The 16,205-nt window shown below is 48.8% G+C and overlaps 2 protein-coding genes across 5 annotated transcripts in view; one reads left to right on the top strand and one right to left on the bottom strand.

Annotated features, from left to right (window-relative positions):
• The window catches only part of Supt6h (SPT6 homolog, histone chaperone and transcription elongation factor), a 40,478-nt gene extending 36,543 nt beyond the window's left edge, over positions 1 to 3,935 (top strand). For all 4 annotated transcript variants that reach the window (XM_008840600.2, XM_017800000.2, XM_008840599.3 and 1 more), the window contains 5 exons: positions 928 to 1,040; positions 1,457 to 1,534; positions 1,624 to 1,790; positions 2,291 to 2,478; positions 3,172 to 3,935. In XM_008840600.2, the coding sequence (XP_008838822.1) occupies positions 928 to 1,040; positions 1,457 to 1,534; positions 1,624 to 1,790; positions 2,291 to 2,478; positions 3,172 to 3,358 (733 nt within the window). In that variant the 3' untranslated portion in view covers positions 3,359 to 3,935. The remainder of the gene's footprint in view (positions 1 to 927; positions 1,041 to 1,456; positions 1,535 to 1,623; positions 1,791 to 2,290; positions 2,479 to 3,171) is intronic.
• Positions 3,936 to 5,013: 1,078 nt separating this feature from the next.
• On the bottom strand, positions 5,014 to 15,943 carry Proca1 (protein interacting with cyclin A1). Its single transcript, XM_008840601.3, is given in 5 exon segments — positions 5,014 to 5,666; positions 5,668 to 6,220; positions 6,305 to 6,463; positions 6,677 to 6,815; positions 15,650 to 15,943. Coding segments are annotated over 5 exon segments (1,032 nt in total). The 5' UTR covers positions 15,741 to 15,943; the 3' UTR covers positions 5,014 to 5,576.
• Between the last annotated feature and the right edge of the window lie 262 nt (positions 15,944 to 16,205).

Here is a 16,205-nt window from a genome sequence, read left to right on the forward strand (position 1 = left end):
TGTTTAGTGGTTGGCGTTCAGGGGCCTCCAACTCGGCCCTAAGCCACATTTGACAGCAGAAGCATCATGCTTCTGAGCAGCTTTTCCTGACTTGTCAGTGTCCTTCTACAGGATGGCAGCCAGGACCATATGGGACTGGGAATGTGACATGAAAACCAGCTGAGCAAGCTAGGAATCTGTAACAGCAGGCTTCTTGTGGAAGGGAGCACGGATTCCCAGCATTCTCTCCTTACATGGAGATTCAAGAAGTAGGTTTCAGCTCAGTATAAGTGAGGACTTTGCCATGCTTAACATTGTCTCTTAGCTGTTGTTGGCTCTCTTTGATAGAGCACAGCATTGTGTTAGGTATGGTGAGTGCCTTGTGTATACTCACTCCACCTTGTGCCCACCCTTCAGGTTTAAATGCTGTACACTCATTTTGCAAATGAAGAAAAAACTTGAGTGTATTAATTTGGTGTAGTCACATAGGTAGTAAGTGGCAGAGCTCAAGCTAAAACTAGTACCAGGTATAAAGCAAAGGTCCATCCTCTTAACCACTCTGCTGCTCTCAGAAGGATTGAATGAAAGCAGACTTACCACCTTCCAGAATGCTGAACAAAGCCCCCTGTTTATCTGGAGCTGCCCTGGGAGGCCCCTTTCCACCTCATGCCCTGTGATCTTGGTCTCACTCTTACCTGCAGCATTCCTTCAGCCCATGTGTGGTGCAGCTTTCAGTAAGCCTTCCTCTGGCAGCCTATACGTACCATTCAAAGGCTGCTGGCTCCTTGGCCTTTACTGTGGCCTCCCTTCACAGGGTTAAGGACAGGTACTGTCATCTCTTTCCCCAGCACTCATTATGGCTAATGTACATGGTGGACATCTGTTTGGTCACTTTCTCGCAAGTGGTCCAAAGTGGTATCTAATGCATATCTCCTTCTGAAACCCCAGGATAGAATATGTAACAGTGACTCCTGAAGGATTCCGGTACCGGGGCCAGATCTTTCCAACTGTGAATGGACTCTTCAGATGGTTTAAGGATCACTACCAGGACCCTGTGCCAGGTGAGTTCTACTGTACCCTGAGTTTAGGCTATGGTGAGAGACACAGGTCCTGGCTTGATCACTGCCTTTCTAGGAGAGAGAGAAGGTAAACTGTCATTGCATATTGCAGTAGCCTCACCCCTGTCCCGCATATTGCAGTAGCCTCACCCCTGTCCAATCTCTTAGCAACAGGGAACTTCTCCATTCACTTCATTTCCTCTTGAACTGGGAAGCCAGAAGTAGGTTTCTTTTGTTTTTTTTGTTTTGTTTTGTTTTTTTGGTCAGGGTGGCGGGCAGGGTCGCCTTTAAGCTCCAGCTGGTCTGGAACTCAAAGAGATCCACCTGCCTCTGCCTCCGTCCCAAGTGCTAGGATAAAAGGTGTGCACCCAGAAGTAGGTTTCTTGGGGAACATAACTGACAGCAGCCATTTCTTGCAGGCATCACTCCCAGTAGCAGCAGCAGGACACGGACCCCTGCTTCTATCAATGCTACCCCAGCCAACATCAACCTTGCAGGTGGGATGCTCAGGCCTGGGACTGTGGAACAGCAGGAAACTAGAGGGATTTTCATCTCTGACATGCCAACCTGGCCTCTGTGTTTACAGATCTGACACGGGCTGTGAATGCCTTGCCTCAGAACATGACATCACAGATGTTCAGTGCCATTGCTGCTGTGACAGGCCAGGGACAGAACCCCAACGCTACCCCAGCCCAGTGGGCGTCCAGCCAGTATGGCTATGGTGGCAGTGGAGGAGGCAGTAGCGCCTACCATGTATGTAGCTTGGGGAGGGGAGGGGACAGGACTGGAGGGGAGGGGAAGAGAAGAGAGGGGGGAGAGGACGGAATGGTCATCTTTTACCCACAGACCTTGGTCATATAGATCTCTGGCCATGCCCACCCTGGGGGGTTTCATATGTACAAGCCGGATACCCTCACCTTAGAAGTATCTCCAGCAGGTGTTCCTTTTCTCCAGCCCATTGACAGGGAAGGGCCTGACCTTTGCACAGAGCCTTGTGGGATATTTGGAACCTTTAAGCCACTAAGCCTGAGATGTTCAGGATTAGTGGGCTACTTTGTGTGCTGTTACCATCCTCCTGGCTTCCCTCTGCTGCCCAACCACATGCTGCTCCTGAGTGGGTCAGCAGGAAAGCTCTGTTCAGAGCCAACTCTTGCAACTTAAGAGAGTCACAGCAAAGTCAACTTGTTAGAGATTCACAGCAAAGTCGAGCAAGCCCAGAACCCACCCCTATTCCTCTATCCACTCCTCTTCAGGTGTTCCCAACTCCAGCCCAGCAGCCAGTGGCCACACCACTAATGACCCCCAGCTATTCCTACACAACCCCGAGCCAGCCCATTACCACCCCACAGTACCACCAGCTCCAGGCCAGCACCACCCCACAGTCTGCCCAGGCCCAGCCCCAGCCTTCCTCCAGCTCCCGACAACGGCAACAGCAGCCAAAGTAAGTATACGAATAGCATCACAGCACAGGCATGTTACTAATAAGGACAGATGGTGTCATGTGACCCAGAGACTGAGCATAAGCATGTGGTCTGTATCGTCTTTTTTTTTTTTTTGGTCTTTTTGAGACAGGGTCTCCCTGTAGCCCCAGCTGTCCTGGAACTCACTATGTAGACCAGGCTGGCCTTGAACTCAAAGAGATCTGCCTGCCTCTGCCTCCTCAGTGCTGGGATTAAAGGTGTGCACCACCATGCCTGGCTTAATATTTTATTTTTTATTTTTTTATTTTATGTGTATTGCCTGCATGTATGAGTGCACTCGTGTCGTGCAATGCCACAGAGGTCAGAAGAGGGCTTTGGATTCCCTTGGAACTGGAGTTAAGGACGGTTCATAGCTGCCATGTGGGTGCTGGGAATCGAACCAGGTCCTCTACAAGAGCAAGCAGTCAGTGCTCTTAATCGCTGAGCCATCTCTCCAGCCCCGGTCTGTATCTTCTTGAGATCCAAGGCCTGAGCTTTCCCCAGGAGGCACTGGTCTCCAGGGAAGACTGAAAGAGCAGGGCTGTCACAGAGGACTGCTACCTGTGTCAGGTCCTTTTCTGTGAGTGTGGGCTCTCATTCAGTGACTGGAAGAAAAGCTTCTCATGAGTCCCAGAAGAATGCTGGTCTCTAAGGCCCTTCCTTTCTGCTCCCAGGTCAAACAGCCATGCAGCCATTGACTGGGGGAAGATGGCAGAGCAGTGGCTGCAGGAAAAGGAAGCAGAACGACGGAAACAGAAGCAGCGGTTGACCCCTCGACCCTCTCCCAGCCCCATGATTGAAAGTACTCCTATGTCCATTGCTGGCGATGCGACCCCACTGTTGGATGAGATGGATCGGTAGGGGGCCTGCTCCTTGGACTCTGGTTACCTCTGAGGCTGTGAGAGGCCTGGTCACCCACTGTCTCACTCCCTGCCCCTCTTTTTCTGTCCATAAAGTGGCGTAAAGTGACATTCTCTTTAGTGGTCAGCCTGGATGGATGACAAGCTGGGTGGCCTTGTAAGCTGGAGCTCAGAATGCACCAAACAGCAGTACTCCCACGCCAGACCTGTATGACCACCTGTCCTGGGACCAGGCTTGGAGGGGAGTGTGGCAGAGAGGAGAATTTGAGTGGAACAGTCTGTGTTCTCCCTATAAGCCATTTTGAATTTCTGCCCTCACCTGATGCAGGCTGCAATGGGGCATCAAGCTCAGCTTGTACATCTCCCAGCCCTTGCCAGGAGACAGATGCTATTTATTCAGTTTGAAGCAGGAGGGAGAAAAGGGAAAGTATTTCTGCCCCTGATACCAATAATCTTGGTGGCTATCAAAGCAGAACTTTGGGGAACATAATGGAGCAGTGCTGACCTGCCAGCCCCTACCTGCCTATCCTCAACCCTGCTTCCTGCCTGTCATTTGAATAAACAGTGTTTCTACAGAGCACTTGCAGAGGCCTCTCTCCAGCTACCCACTGAGGGGTTGCTTCAAAGCAGAGTTTGGAGCTCCAAGGACTTCCTGACTCCCATTTACAGTCCATCAGAGAGGTCAAGGTCAATATTCAGTCTACCTGGGGTCACTATGCCAGCTTCTTCCATCTTTGGTTGGTTTGTACAGATGGAGTCTCACTTTTTTGGTCTTTTTGAGACAGGGTCTCCCTGTAGCCTCAGCTGACCTGGAGGTCACTATGTAGACTCTTCTGTATTCTTTGAGACAAGATCTGTGTAGCCCTGGCTGCCCTAGAACTCACTTTGTAGATCAGGCTGGCCTCAAACACAGAGATCCACCTGCCTCTACCTCCTGACACATTTAAGGTTTTATTTTTAATTGTGTGTATGCTTATGTGTCTATATATGGGTGTGTGCACATTAGTGGAGGTGCCCAGAGGGCAGAAGAGGATGTTGGATCCTTGGAACTGGAGTTACAAGTAGCTGTGAGCTTCTACATAGTGTGCACTGGGAACTGAACCCTGGTCCTTTGCAAGAGCAGTAAGTGCTCTTAACTGTTGAGCCATCTCTCCTGCCCCTGCCCCACCCTCCCCCCGCCCCCAGCAGCTTCTTATGTCTTACATCAGCTATCCTGTCTGTGAAAGGAAGATGGTAACATACAAGGCCACCATGAAAATCTTGGCCAGAGCTGGCAACTTTCAGCTGCCCCATCCACTGTGCCATTTTTATCTTCCTGCACAGTGGAGAAAGTAAATCTGTGAGCCCATGTACACCCTTTCCCTTTTCCCAACTGGGCCTTGGTCTCTGACGGCCTCTAAGCAAGTTTCTGGCCCAGGATGGATCCCCCTTAAACACTCAGGCCATGGGAAAGGGGCTGTTTCCCACCCCTCTCCTTCCTGACTCAAGACCAGCCAACCCTGGCCTTTTTGTTCTACGCTTCGGATCTCCCTTTCCTTCACAAGGGCTTCATCTCAGCTTCGTGATTCAGTGCTGGGAGAGTAAGGCCTCCCTTCCCTTGCCTCTGCTTAGGGCTCAACAGAGGAGTCAGAAAGGGCCACTGCTGCCCAGGGTTGGTAAGCTCTGACTCTGCTTTTCTTCATTCTTGGTTGAGTTTGCAGAAATGGGGCGAAGGGGAAAAAGTTGGCCTTCTGCTGGAAATCCATTTTTTTACTCTTCAGCACAAAAGATCAGCCCCAAGGGTCACACAAGAGCAGAACCATACCAGCTGGGAAGATCATGTCCTCTGTGGTGCCCCAAGCCCTTCCCTCAGGGCCACTTGAGGTAGGAAAGGCAGGCAGAGTAGGTGGAAAGGCAGTTTATTGAGGGTGAGTGCTGCCTGTCACAGAACAGGTGTCACACACACACTGGTCTCTGAGAAGCAAGAAGCGCACTCTTCCACACCCTCTCCAGATACAGTCTTCCACTCTGGTCCTAGGAGGTTACAAAGAAACAGCACTATGCCCTCTCCTGCCTACTTTCCCATAGATTCCTCCTTGAAGGCATGATTGCCCTTTGAGAACCCATGAAGCCCTGGCCCAGAATCAGCTACCTCCCCCAAGGAGGCCCTGTTGGAGGGAAAGAGAATAGCAGCAGGGGTCAGTTACAGGCTTGATTTATTCACTCTGGTTGCCCTGGCCTCAACTGAGGTTGGGGTTAGATACTGGGGGAGATTTTCTCTTGGTCGTTTTCCTAGTTTGTAAGGTCTTTGTCCCATTCTTCTTGGCCTGGGGCGGTGTTCTGTCTCTTCCTGGGCAATGATGACTCCACAGCATCCTCACTAGAGGGCCTCTCTTGGCCCTTTGCACTGTAACTGTTCTCACTCTCCAGCTCTTCCCGGCTTTCTGGGCTGGACTCTGATGTCCTGACTGGTTCTCTTGGGCTTAGTGATTGGCTCAAATCTGGAGGCGAAGACTCTGATTTCCCTGGGCTTTTCTTCTTAGGTAACTTGCTCTTGGGTTTTGTCTTTAAATTTGCTTTCTCATCTGTCATCTCATCCTCGTCTTTCTCTTTCTCTTTTTTTTTTTTTTTTTGCTTTCTTGCCAACTTGCTGCCCTGGCTTTTATCTGTGGGGCTCTCAGAGAACCAGATGGTGATGGGTGCTGCTGAGTCAGGGGCCCCAGTGCCTGACCCGGTGTCCAGGCTGGTAGGCATGGCAGTGGGACACACCTGAGTCAGGGTGGGAGACTGGGTCTCTTCCTCCTCATTTAGGTGGTCTGACCCACACTCATGGTGGATAGGATGGTGGATCATTGCCACAGAGTCAGGCCTATAGCTTTTGCACCTGGGAGGAAGGGACAGGAAGAAATCAATGGAACAGGAGCAGGGCACCCTGGAGTCCCTTCCCCACCAGCCAGCTGGCACTCACCAGCTATACCAAAATTGCTCCACACACTGTTCTTCTGGGATGAGTTCAAAGCAAGGGATATGGACGATGTTGAAGCAAGTTGAGCTCCCATCTGTGGAGCAGGTCGAGCCTAGATCTCCAGAGCTGCTACTATTTATCCTCTCTGAGAAGTCCTTCAGCCTGCCACACACCAGACTCTCAGCTTGGCTCCCATACCTCCATGGCTCCCCAGGGGCCCAGAGAGACAGCCAGCTGTTCCGGGACTTGCCCTAGGCTGCCAAGAGATATCCCTGTTCATTGTTCTTGGAGCAAGCTGGGACTAGGCTTCAGCACCAAGCTAAAACCAAAGAGGGAAACTTGGGGGAATGGGTCCCCCATGAAGGGGGCCCTCACCTAGATTCACAGTTGCAGTGGCAGACAGCATGTAGGTGCAGGTTGTGGTGGCCATGGCCATAGTCCAAGAAGGGATGAATGATGTGCCCAGCACACTGCTTGTGTTTCCAGCAGCACCTGTCAGTCTCCTTGCATTCACCTGAGAAAGGAGGGGTCTGGGTCACTTGGGGACAACAGAGCACACCTCAATCTAAAGATCTCACCAGTTTCACCTGCCACTACCCGGACCTCAACCTTGAGCTATTTTACATCAGAAGTGACAAGTCCAGTAGTCACTGCAGGTCCCTCCACTGCCCTGTCCCCTTGTCCATTGCATGAAGCTATCTTGGTTTCAAAGAAAAGTTATGCCACATCTGGTGCACAGGAGACCCTCCCAAGTCTCCCTTGTCACTTCCTTCAATGGAGCCCATTATCCTGCACCTTTCACCGACTCCTGCTGCCCTCTCCAACTGCTTGTAGTCACCAGCCACCACACTCCAGTGTGCCATGTAGGGCAAGGCCCCCTTGCCTGACAGACTACACAGCTGCAGTGTCAGTTCTGGCACCTGCCCTGTGCACACCCAGGCAGTCTCCATGCACAGCCTCTGATGCACTCATCCCTCTACAGCATGCTCCTTACCTGCACCTCATTTGTGCCCTCATGTCTGCTTCCCTTCTCAAAGCCCCTCTTCTCCCCCCTGTGCCTTTGTCATTTTTCATTCTTGCCCTGCTCTTTACTCATTAAAATCACACTTTTGGGCCAGTGAGATAGCTTAGCAGGTAAAATTGGAAGTAGACACTGACACCCCTTTCTCACAGAAAGGTTTTTGGGTTGGGGGGTTTTTTTTGTTTGTTTGTTTTGTTTTTATCTTTCTGAGATAGGATCTCCCTGTAGCCCCAGCTCTCGTGGAACTCACTGTAGATCAAGCAGGTCTTGAACTCACAGAGCTCAGCCTGCCTCTGCCTCACAAGTGCTATGATTAAAGGCCTGTGCCAAAGTTTTAAAAATCGCATTCTCTAGCCGGGCATGGTGGCACACATCTGTAGTTCTAGCACTTGGGAGGCAGAGGCAGGCGGATCTCTGTGAGTTCAAGGCCAGCCTGGTCTACATAGTGAGTCCCAGGACAGCTGGGGCTACAGGGAGACCCTGCTTCAAAAAGACAAAAAAAAAAAAAAATTGCATTCTCTGCCAGATGTGGTGGCGCATGCCTCTAGTCCCAGCACTTGGGAGGCAGAGGCAGTCCGATCTCTGAGTTCAAGGCCAGCCTGCTCTACGTAGTGAGTTCTAGGACAGCTGGGGCTACAGGGAGATCCTGTCTCAAAAAGAAAAAAAAAAAAAAATTCTCTCCTAGTTCCTAAGACCCTAGAATGCTGAGTAACCTGCCCCAGCCTATGCCCCTCCACCTATTAGGCAGAATAGACACCATTTTCCCAGGCACAAGGAGAAGCTGCTGGGAGTGGAAAAAGTCTCCTACTTAACTGAGCTCTAGGAGTTTTCTGTGGGGCTGCCCCATGCCTCACCTCTGATCCTGCCTAGAGCACTGCTCAACTCCTAACTAAACTCCCATGGAAAAGGTAAATCTAAATGACTCCATTTGCCTCTCATAGCCCTGGGCCTCCCATGTCTCACCAGCCAGAGAACAAGGGGGCCCTACAATAGACTCCCAAGCATCAGTGTTGACTGCTACAGGAGGAAGTGGTGAGTTCCACATCCTGGGGGAGTGGGGGTATTCATTGCTTATGACTGGTTACTCCCATCCCCAAAGAGGACATGATGATTGTGCCTTTTTCCAGCTCCCATAAGTTGTGGAACTGGAGCAGGGCATCAGGTGGCCACCAGCAGGTTTTAACCCCAGATAGCGGTTATGGAAGTCTAGTGCACTTCAAAGATAAACAGTAGTGTGGTCAGAGGCCTTTCCCCAACATTCCTCTTTCCTTCCTTCCGTCCTTCTTTCCCTTTCCCACACAGTACTTTGGCATATCACCCCTGCCTCTGGTTTCTTTGGCACTGTCAAATTGAGGGCATATGCCCTAAACTTGGAGTCAGAACTGACTCTTGATTCTGGCACTTAATAGAGTAACCTAGGGCAATTTAATTTTCTGAGCCTCTCCTTATCCACAAAATGGGATGGTCATATCTATTATTCAGGATTATAGAGTACAGGGTAAGGATGGAGCAGCTGGGTTCTCCCCACCATGTGCATTCTGGGGACTGAATTCAGGTCATCAGGCTTGTTGAGCCATCTCACTGGCTCCTGGACAGCTGGATAATCCCACCAGGATCCCTTCCCTCCACCAAGGTGTTAGCCTTCTTAAATGAGGGATAAGGAAGACCCTGGGGTCACAGCTTCCCTGGACCCACCTTCAGAGGAGAAAGATGATACATCAGTGCTAGAGTCCACAGCAGCCAGATGTTATCTCTCCCAGCTGGGCAACCTGCTTATATCTGAGAGAGTACTAAGTGGCAGTGAGAGCCCCATGCCATTCATTCACCAAACATTTCTCAACAAAGCTGACCTGGAACTCACTATGTAGACCAGGCTGGCCTTGAACTCACAGAGATCCACCTGGAGATGTAGAGGTTTAAAAGCCAAGGCCCTGCTCTCCAGGGGCCTGGAGGGGGCAAGGAGAGGTATGCAAAGGAGGTTCAGGACAGTGTGAAGAAGATGCGGGGGATGGGGGGGCACAGAACAAGGGCCACCTGCCAAGGCTAGAAAGATGAGGACTATAGAACAGTGAGTTCAAGGCCAGCTTGGTCTACATAGTGAGTTCCAGGACAGCTGAGGCTATAGGGAGACCCTGTCTGAAAATGACAAAAAAATTTTTAAAAAAAAGCCATTGTGGATATATACCGCTTTTCCTTATCCATTCCTCTACTGTTGGACACCTAGGTTGGTTCTATAACTTAGCTATTGTGAATAGTACTGCGGTAAACATTGATCTGTATCTCTGATATGCTGACCTGGAGACCTTTGGGTAAATACTCAAAAGTGATATAGCTAGGTCATATGGAAAACCTATTTTTAGATTTTTTTTCTTTAATTTGGGGGCATTTATTTTTACATGTATGAACATTTTGCCTGCATATGTGTAAGTGCACCCATGTCCTACAGTGACCATTGAGGTCAGAAGAGGGTGCCAGATCCCATGGACCTTGAGTCACGGATGATTGTTAGCAGGCACATGGGTGCTCAGAACTGAACCCAGGTCCTCTGCAAGAGCAGCCAGTGCTCTTAAACCACTGAGCCATCTCTCTAGCCCCCTTGTTTTTAGTTTTTTTCAGAAACCTCCATACTGATTTCCGTAGTGCCTGGACTAGTTGATATTCCCACCATCAGAGTTTAAGAGTTCCTTTTGTCCATGTGTTTGCTAGTATTTATTTCCTTAATGACTGTCATTCAGACTAGAGTAAAATGGAATCTCACTATAGTTTGAACTTACACTTCTCTGGTAGCTAGTGTGAAGTTGAACAGTTTTTCATACGGTTACTGACCATTTGTACTTCATCTTTTGAGAACTATTTCATCAGCCTATTTACTGACTGGGTTGCTTAAGTTCTTATTCAGGTTTTTTGTGTGTGTTGTGTATTCTAGATTTTAATCCCATCAGCTATATAGCTAGCAAGGTTTTTCTCCCACTCTGTATGCTGTCTTTCTCTTTTTCAAAATATTTTATTATTTTTATTTTATGTGTATGTGTATTGCCTGCATGTAGGTAAATGCACTTGTGTCGTGCGATGCCTAAGGAGGACAGAAGAGGCTGTCGGATCCCCTGGAACTGGAGTTATGGACAGTTGTTAGCTGCCATGTAGGTGCTGGGATTAGAACCCGGGTCTTCTGCAAGAACAACCAGTATTCTTAACCACTGAGCCATCTCTCCAGCCTTATGCTGTCTCTTTACCCTAGGAACTGTTTCATTTGTTGTATAGAAACTTTTTAATTCCATGAGGTCCCATTTGTCACTTGTTGGCCTTATTTCCTGAACTAGAGCCCCATTCAGAAAGTCCTTATCTATGGGGGCTGGAGAGATGGCTCAGCAGTTAAGAGCATTAGCTGCTTTTGCAGAGGACCCAGGTTTGATTCCCAGCATCCACATGGTGGCTAACAATAACTATCCTTAGCTCCAGTTCCAGGGGATCCAACACTCTCTTCTCACCTCCTTGGGCACTGCACAACACAGGTGTACTTACATGCACGTAGGCAATACACTCATACACGTAAAAGAAAAACAATAAATAGAAAAAGAAATAAAAAGCCAGGCATGGTGGCACATGTACTTAATCCCAGCACTCGGGGGGCAGAAGCAGGTGGATCTCTGTGAGTTTGAAGCCAGCCTGGTTTCCATAGCGAATCCAGGCCAGCTGTGACTACAGGAAGACCCTCTCTCAAAAAGACCAAAAAAAAAAAAAAAAAAGAAAAAGAAAAGGTCCTTACCTATGCTTATATCTTGAGGTGTACCCCTATTTTTCCCTTAACAGATTCAGAGATTTAGGTCTTACATTAGGGGCTTTGATCCATTTGGAGTTGATTTTTGTACAGGCTGAGAGATAAAGATCTAGTTTGGCCCAGTATGGTGGTACACACCTTTAGTCCCAGCACTTGGGAGGCAGAGGCAGGCAGATCTCTGTGAGTTCAAGGCCAGCCTGGTCTACATAGCGAGTTCCAGGCCCACTGGGGCTACAGGGAGACCCTGTCTCAAAAATGTCTAGTTTCATTCTTGTACATGTGGATATCCAGTTCTTCCAGTGCCACTTTCTTGAAGAAGCTGTCTTTTCTCTAATGTGTTTATTTGGCATTTTTGTTAAAAAATCAGGTTACTATAGCTGCATGAGTTTATATCTGGGTCCTGTATTCTCTTTTTATGTGTCTGTTTTTGTTTGTGCTAGTACCAAGCTTTTTGTCTGTTTTTGTTGTTGTCATTGTTGTTTGTTTTGTTACTATGGCTCTTGTATAACTTAAGTCAGGTGTGGTGATACCTCCAGAATTATTATTATTAGTTGTTTTTTTTTTTAAATGTGTATGAGTGTCTTATCTCCATGTATGTAAGTGCACCTGTCTCATACAATGCCTTGAGAGACCAGAGAGGGTATCAAATCCCCTGGAACTAGAATTACAGATGATTGTGAGCCTCCATGTGGGTGCTGGGAACTTCATGAACCTGGGTCCTCTGCAAGAACAGCCAGTGCTCTTAATCACTGAGCCATTTCTCTAGTTCCCTTGACATGAAACTGCCTAAGTGTGGTGCTGCATGACTGTAATACGAGTACTTGGGAGGTTCACGCAGGAAGAATCACCAAATTACCATTTAAGGCCAGCCTGGACTACACAGTGAATTCAAGGCCAACCTGGACTATATAGGAAAACTCTGACTCAAAAAATAGAACCGGGGCAGGGGGGGTTGCTGGAGAGATGGTTTAATGGTTAAGAGCACTTGCTACTCTTGTAGAGGATCCAGGTTCAATTGCTAGCACCACGTGGCAGCTCACAATCATCTGTAGTGTGTAACTCCAGTTCCAGGGGTCCCAACTCCCTCTTCTGGCCTCCGCAGTCACTTTATACATGTAGCACATACATATAACATAAAAGCAAAACATTAATAAACATAAAAGAAAAATAAATCTAAAATACAGCAAACCAAAAGATACCTGGATCTCACCTGAGTCTAACTCAAGCTGCTTTCCTGAATTTTTTTTTCAGTGCTGTGGATGGAACCCCACACACACTAGACAAACAAACAGCTCTACCATGGAGCACACTCCCAACCTCAGACTGCTTTCCTGAGTATGCATAGCCAAATCCTCTTGGATATTTCCAAATTTTTTTTTGGTTTTTTTGAGACAGGGTCTCCAGCTGGCCTTGAACTCACTATGTAGATCAGGCTGGCCTTGAACTCACAGAGATCCACCTGCCTCTGCCTCCTGAGGGCTGGTATTAAAGACTTGCCGTGCCACTACCCCATGACTCCCAAAGTATCTTAAAGTCAGCATGTCTCTTACAAACCTACCATCTGCCACCCATAAATTTCCTCTAATTGTATCCTTTTCCAGAAAGCAACATACATTTCAGCTACAATTTAAGGGATCATCCTTTCTCTCACTTCCACTCCATTTCTTGTCATGTCTACCTACCCCTGCACCTGCGTGTATGTAGGTTCAGACCTCCATTATCTGGGACCTAGGTTATAACCATAACCTCCTGCCTACTCTCCCTGTCTCACTATCTTCATCCAGTCCTCCACCAAGTTGAATTTCTAGAATGCCAGTTGGTCTATCACATTCTTCTTTTTCTCCTGCCTGCCACATGCCATCATGTCCAGATGAAAAAAAAATTTTTTCATTTCAAGACAGGGTCTCACTATGTAACCCTGGTTGCCCTGGAACTGGCTATGTAGACCAGGCTGCCCTTGAACTCAAGAACTCAAGCCATCCACCTGCTTCTGCCTCCTGAGCTCTAGGATTAAAAGTGTGCATCAGCACACATTCTTCTTTTTTTAATTGCATTCCACTGCCTTCAGGATGAAATGTAAACTTTTTTTTTTTTTTTTGTCTTTTTGAAGCAGGTCTCCCTGTAACCCCAGCTGTCCTGGAACTTGCTATGTAGACCAGGCTGGCCTTGAACTCAAAGAGATCCGCCTGCCTCTGCCTCCCAAGTGCTGGGACTACAGGCGTGCGCCACCATGCCCGGCTGTAAACTTTTTATCATGCCATAGTAAGCCCCTAGGATCCATGCACTGGTTCTTTCCTCAGTTGATAGTTTTGCCCACCTTTCCTCCTACCTCCCCTCACTTGCCCACATTCTCTCCCCTGCCTCTTACTCCCATGAAACACCCGCTCAACTAGGTGGAAAAACTGAAATCTCAAGCATTTGGTGGCTGAGGCAGAAGGATTAGCCTTCACCACATAGCAAGACCTTGTCTCAAACACCAATGCTGACAAATTAGAATTAGTCACATACCTTATGTGCCTCACTAACATGCTGCATCGTACCTACAACTCATGACATGTATTTATAGTTCCTTTTAAAAAGACCCATAATTCCACTGCCTCTGTATCCACCAATCCATGGAAAGTGCTTAGTCATGTTAGTTGGTTAAATGTATAAATTCAGTCTCCTATAGGAATACACAAATCCCGTTTCAGTCCAAAGATAGAACTAGAGATTTTTCCCCAGGTTCAAACCTGGGTACTATGGGTTTTTTTGTTTTATTCTTATTGTTTGTGTTTGGGGGGGTTCTTTGTTTGTTTTTGTTTGTTTTGAGACAGGGTCTCCCTCTAGCTCCAGCTGTCCTGGAACTCATTATGTAGACCAGGCTGGCCTTGAACTCACAGAGATCCTCCTGCCTCTGCCTCCCAAGTGCTGGGACTACAGGCATGCACCACCATGCCCAGCTCCTTGTTTTGTTTTGTTTTGTTTTGTTTTGTTTTTTTAATCAGACAGGGTCTCACTAAGTAGCACTGGCTGGCCTAGAACTTGCTATGTAGACCAGGCTTGCCTCAAACCCAAAGAGATCTGCCTGCCTAGTGCTGAGATTAAAGCACCAACATGTCCAGCCTCTCTTTATTTTACCCATTTGTTGAGACAGTCTATGTAGCCTAGGCTGGCCTACAATTCACTATATGGCCCAGACTGGCCTTGAATTCATGGCCTCAGCCTCCCAGGTTCTGGGATTACAGGCATAGCCACCCAGCTTAGTTTCTTTGCTGCTGCTGCTGTTTTGTTCTGTGGATCAAACTCAGGGCCTGACACATGCTAAGCAAGCATTCTATCTGTAAGCTATATTCCCCAGCCCCAAATTGTCTGGTGAGGGACACAGACACAGAAAGGCTAAGTAACTTGTTCAAGATGAAAGTTAAAGAGATGGCTAAAGTAGGAGTCAAACCCAAAATTTCCTAGTTTCCTAGCCTGTGCTTTCAGCACTGTGTACTTACTGTTGCATAAGGAGACACATATAAACCAAGGGTCACTCTGGCATAAGTTCCACAGCCAAGTCTTAAAAGCAGATTCAGCTCCCTTTCCAAAACTTGTCCTTCCAATTGTCACCCCCCCACAACACCCGTTTTTCATTTCGAACACTGCTAACTCCTCACTTCTGGTTTTAATCCTGACTCCGCAGTCTCTTCTATTCAGCTTGAATCCTAAAGTCATGCCAAAGGGGCCTGTGCTAGGTCAGGATTCAAACTTCTCTGATTCTCCTTCTCCCTCCTGTCACTATGAAACAGAGTCAAACCCTTAACAGATCCTGAGAGCCATCAGCTGTTTGGGGTGGGGAAGAGGAAAAAAAGGGTCAAAGAGGAGTAGGATTTAGAAGACAGTCTGCTTTTTTGTCTTGTGGAGAACAGAAGTGACCAAGGCAGCAGTGACTTCTGTGGCTAGATACAGAGACTTCATAAGGAATGCGGAGAGGTGATGGCTTGAAAGAAAAGCTTGTGGTGTCTTGCTTGATGAGACAGATAGCGAAGACCAAACTCAAAACTCACAGGTGCTAATTCGTAGAGAATCCTCCTCGTCCTGCGAACCCCCCACCCCGTCTCTGTTGCACAGAGAGAGGATGGGCACCAAAGCAGACAGAGAGGAAGAAGAGCAAGGTGCAAGAGAGAAGCTGTGCCTGATCGCCTAGGAAATGTCTCTGGTTTGCCCCCAATTTAGAAGTGATTATGATGTCACGTACTTGGAATCCCCAGACTCCTTCCCGCCCCTAAAGTCAATGAAACCGACCGCCCTGTCCGGGGGCCCTGGGTGAACAATGGCTAGGTTCTAGCCAAGCCTTTGGTTCGGTGGTCTAGGTCAGCGACTTCATCCTAATGCGCAGCTTTGCAACCCTGCAGCCAAGAATTACAGCTCTGGCTCTCGCGCGTCCATTCCAAGCCTACCGCCGGCCACCCTCCGGGACCCCCACCCTTAGGACCTAACCCCGACTCCTCAGTCTAGACACACAAGGGTCAGGGACCTTGGGCCACCTCAGCCTCGCCCCCAGGCTCCTGCCCTGCCCCTTTACCGGTGTTCTCGCTCTCATCCCAAAGTTCAGCTTTGTAGCCAGTCTTTTCCTCAGTCCATCTTTTAATCGTTAGTGTCGTCCTGACCCACATCGCTGGCAGCCCCGTTCTTCTACAGAACTCTACCTCGCAGAGTTCAACTTGGAACCTCAGCTTGGTGGAGCCCTCGCGGTAAGCTCCAGTCTAGCTTCACCCGCTCCATCCCCTAGCACCGCCTCATGCTTGCCCAACCCCCCGCCCGCCTCCCCCGCTCCCGGTCCTCTGCTGAGGTGTCTTCCAGGCCCGGGTCTAAGCGTCAGCGGTGTTCTTCATCCGGGGCCTCCAGCTCCTTCCAGGGGCTTTCGTCACACCTCTAACGCCAGTGCCTGCCTTTGCCTTTATCTTACAGGCCGAGCCCTCAGTCCCATCCCTAGCGGTCTCGGTACCCAGCTCTTAGTGGAACCCAGCGGTAAAACCCGTCCCCAAGCCGTAGCCCCGCCCCTCCAATCTTCGTTCTTCGCACCCGGGACCTGCCGGGTCCTTCGGAACCCAGGCGCAGCCAGGAGGCCCTCCCGGATT

The sequence above is a fragment of the Nannospalax galili genome, unplaced genomic scaffold, assembly GCF_000622305.1.
Source record: "Nannospalax galili isolate Female #2095 unplaced genomic scaffold, S.galili_v1.0 scaffold2241, whole genome shotgun sequence".
Taxonomy (NCBI): domain Eukaryota; kingdom Metazoa; phylum Chordata; class Mammalia; order Rodentia; family Spalacidae; genus Nannospalax; species Nannospalax galili.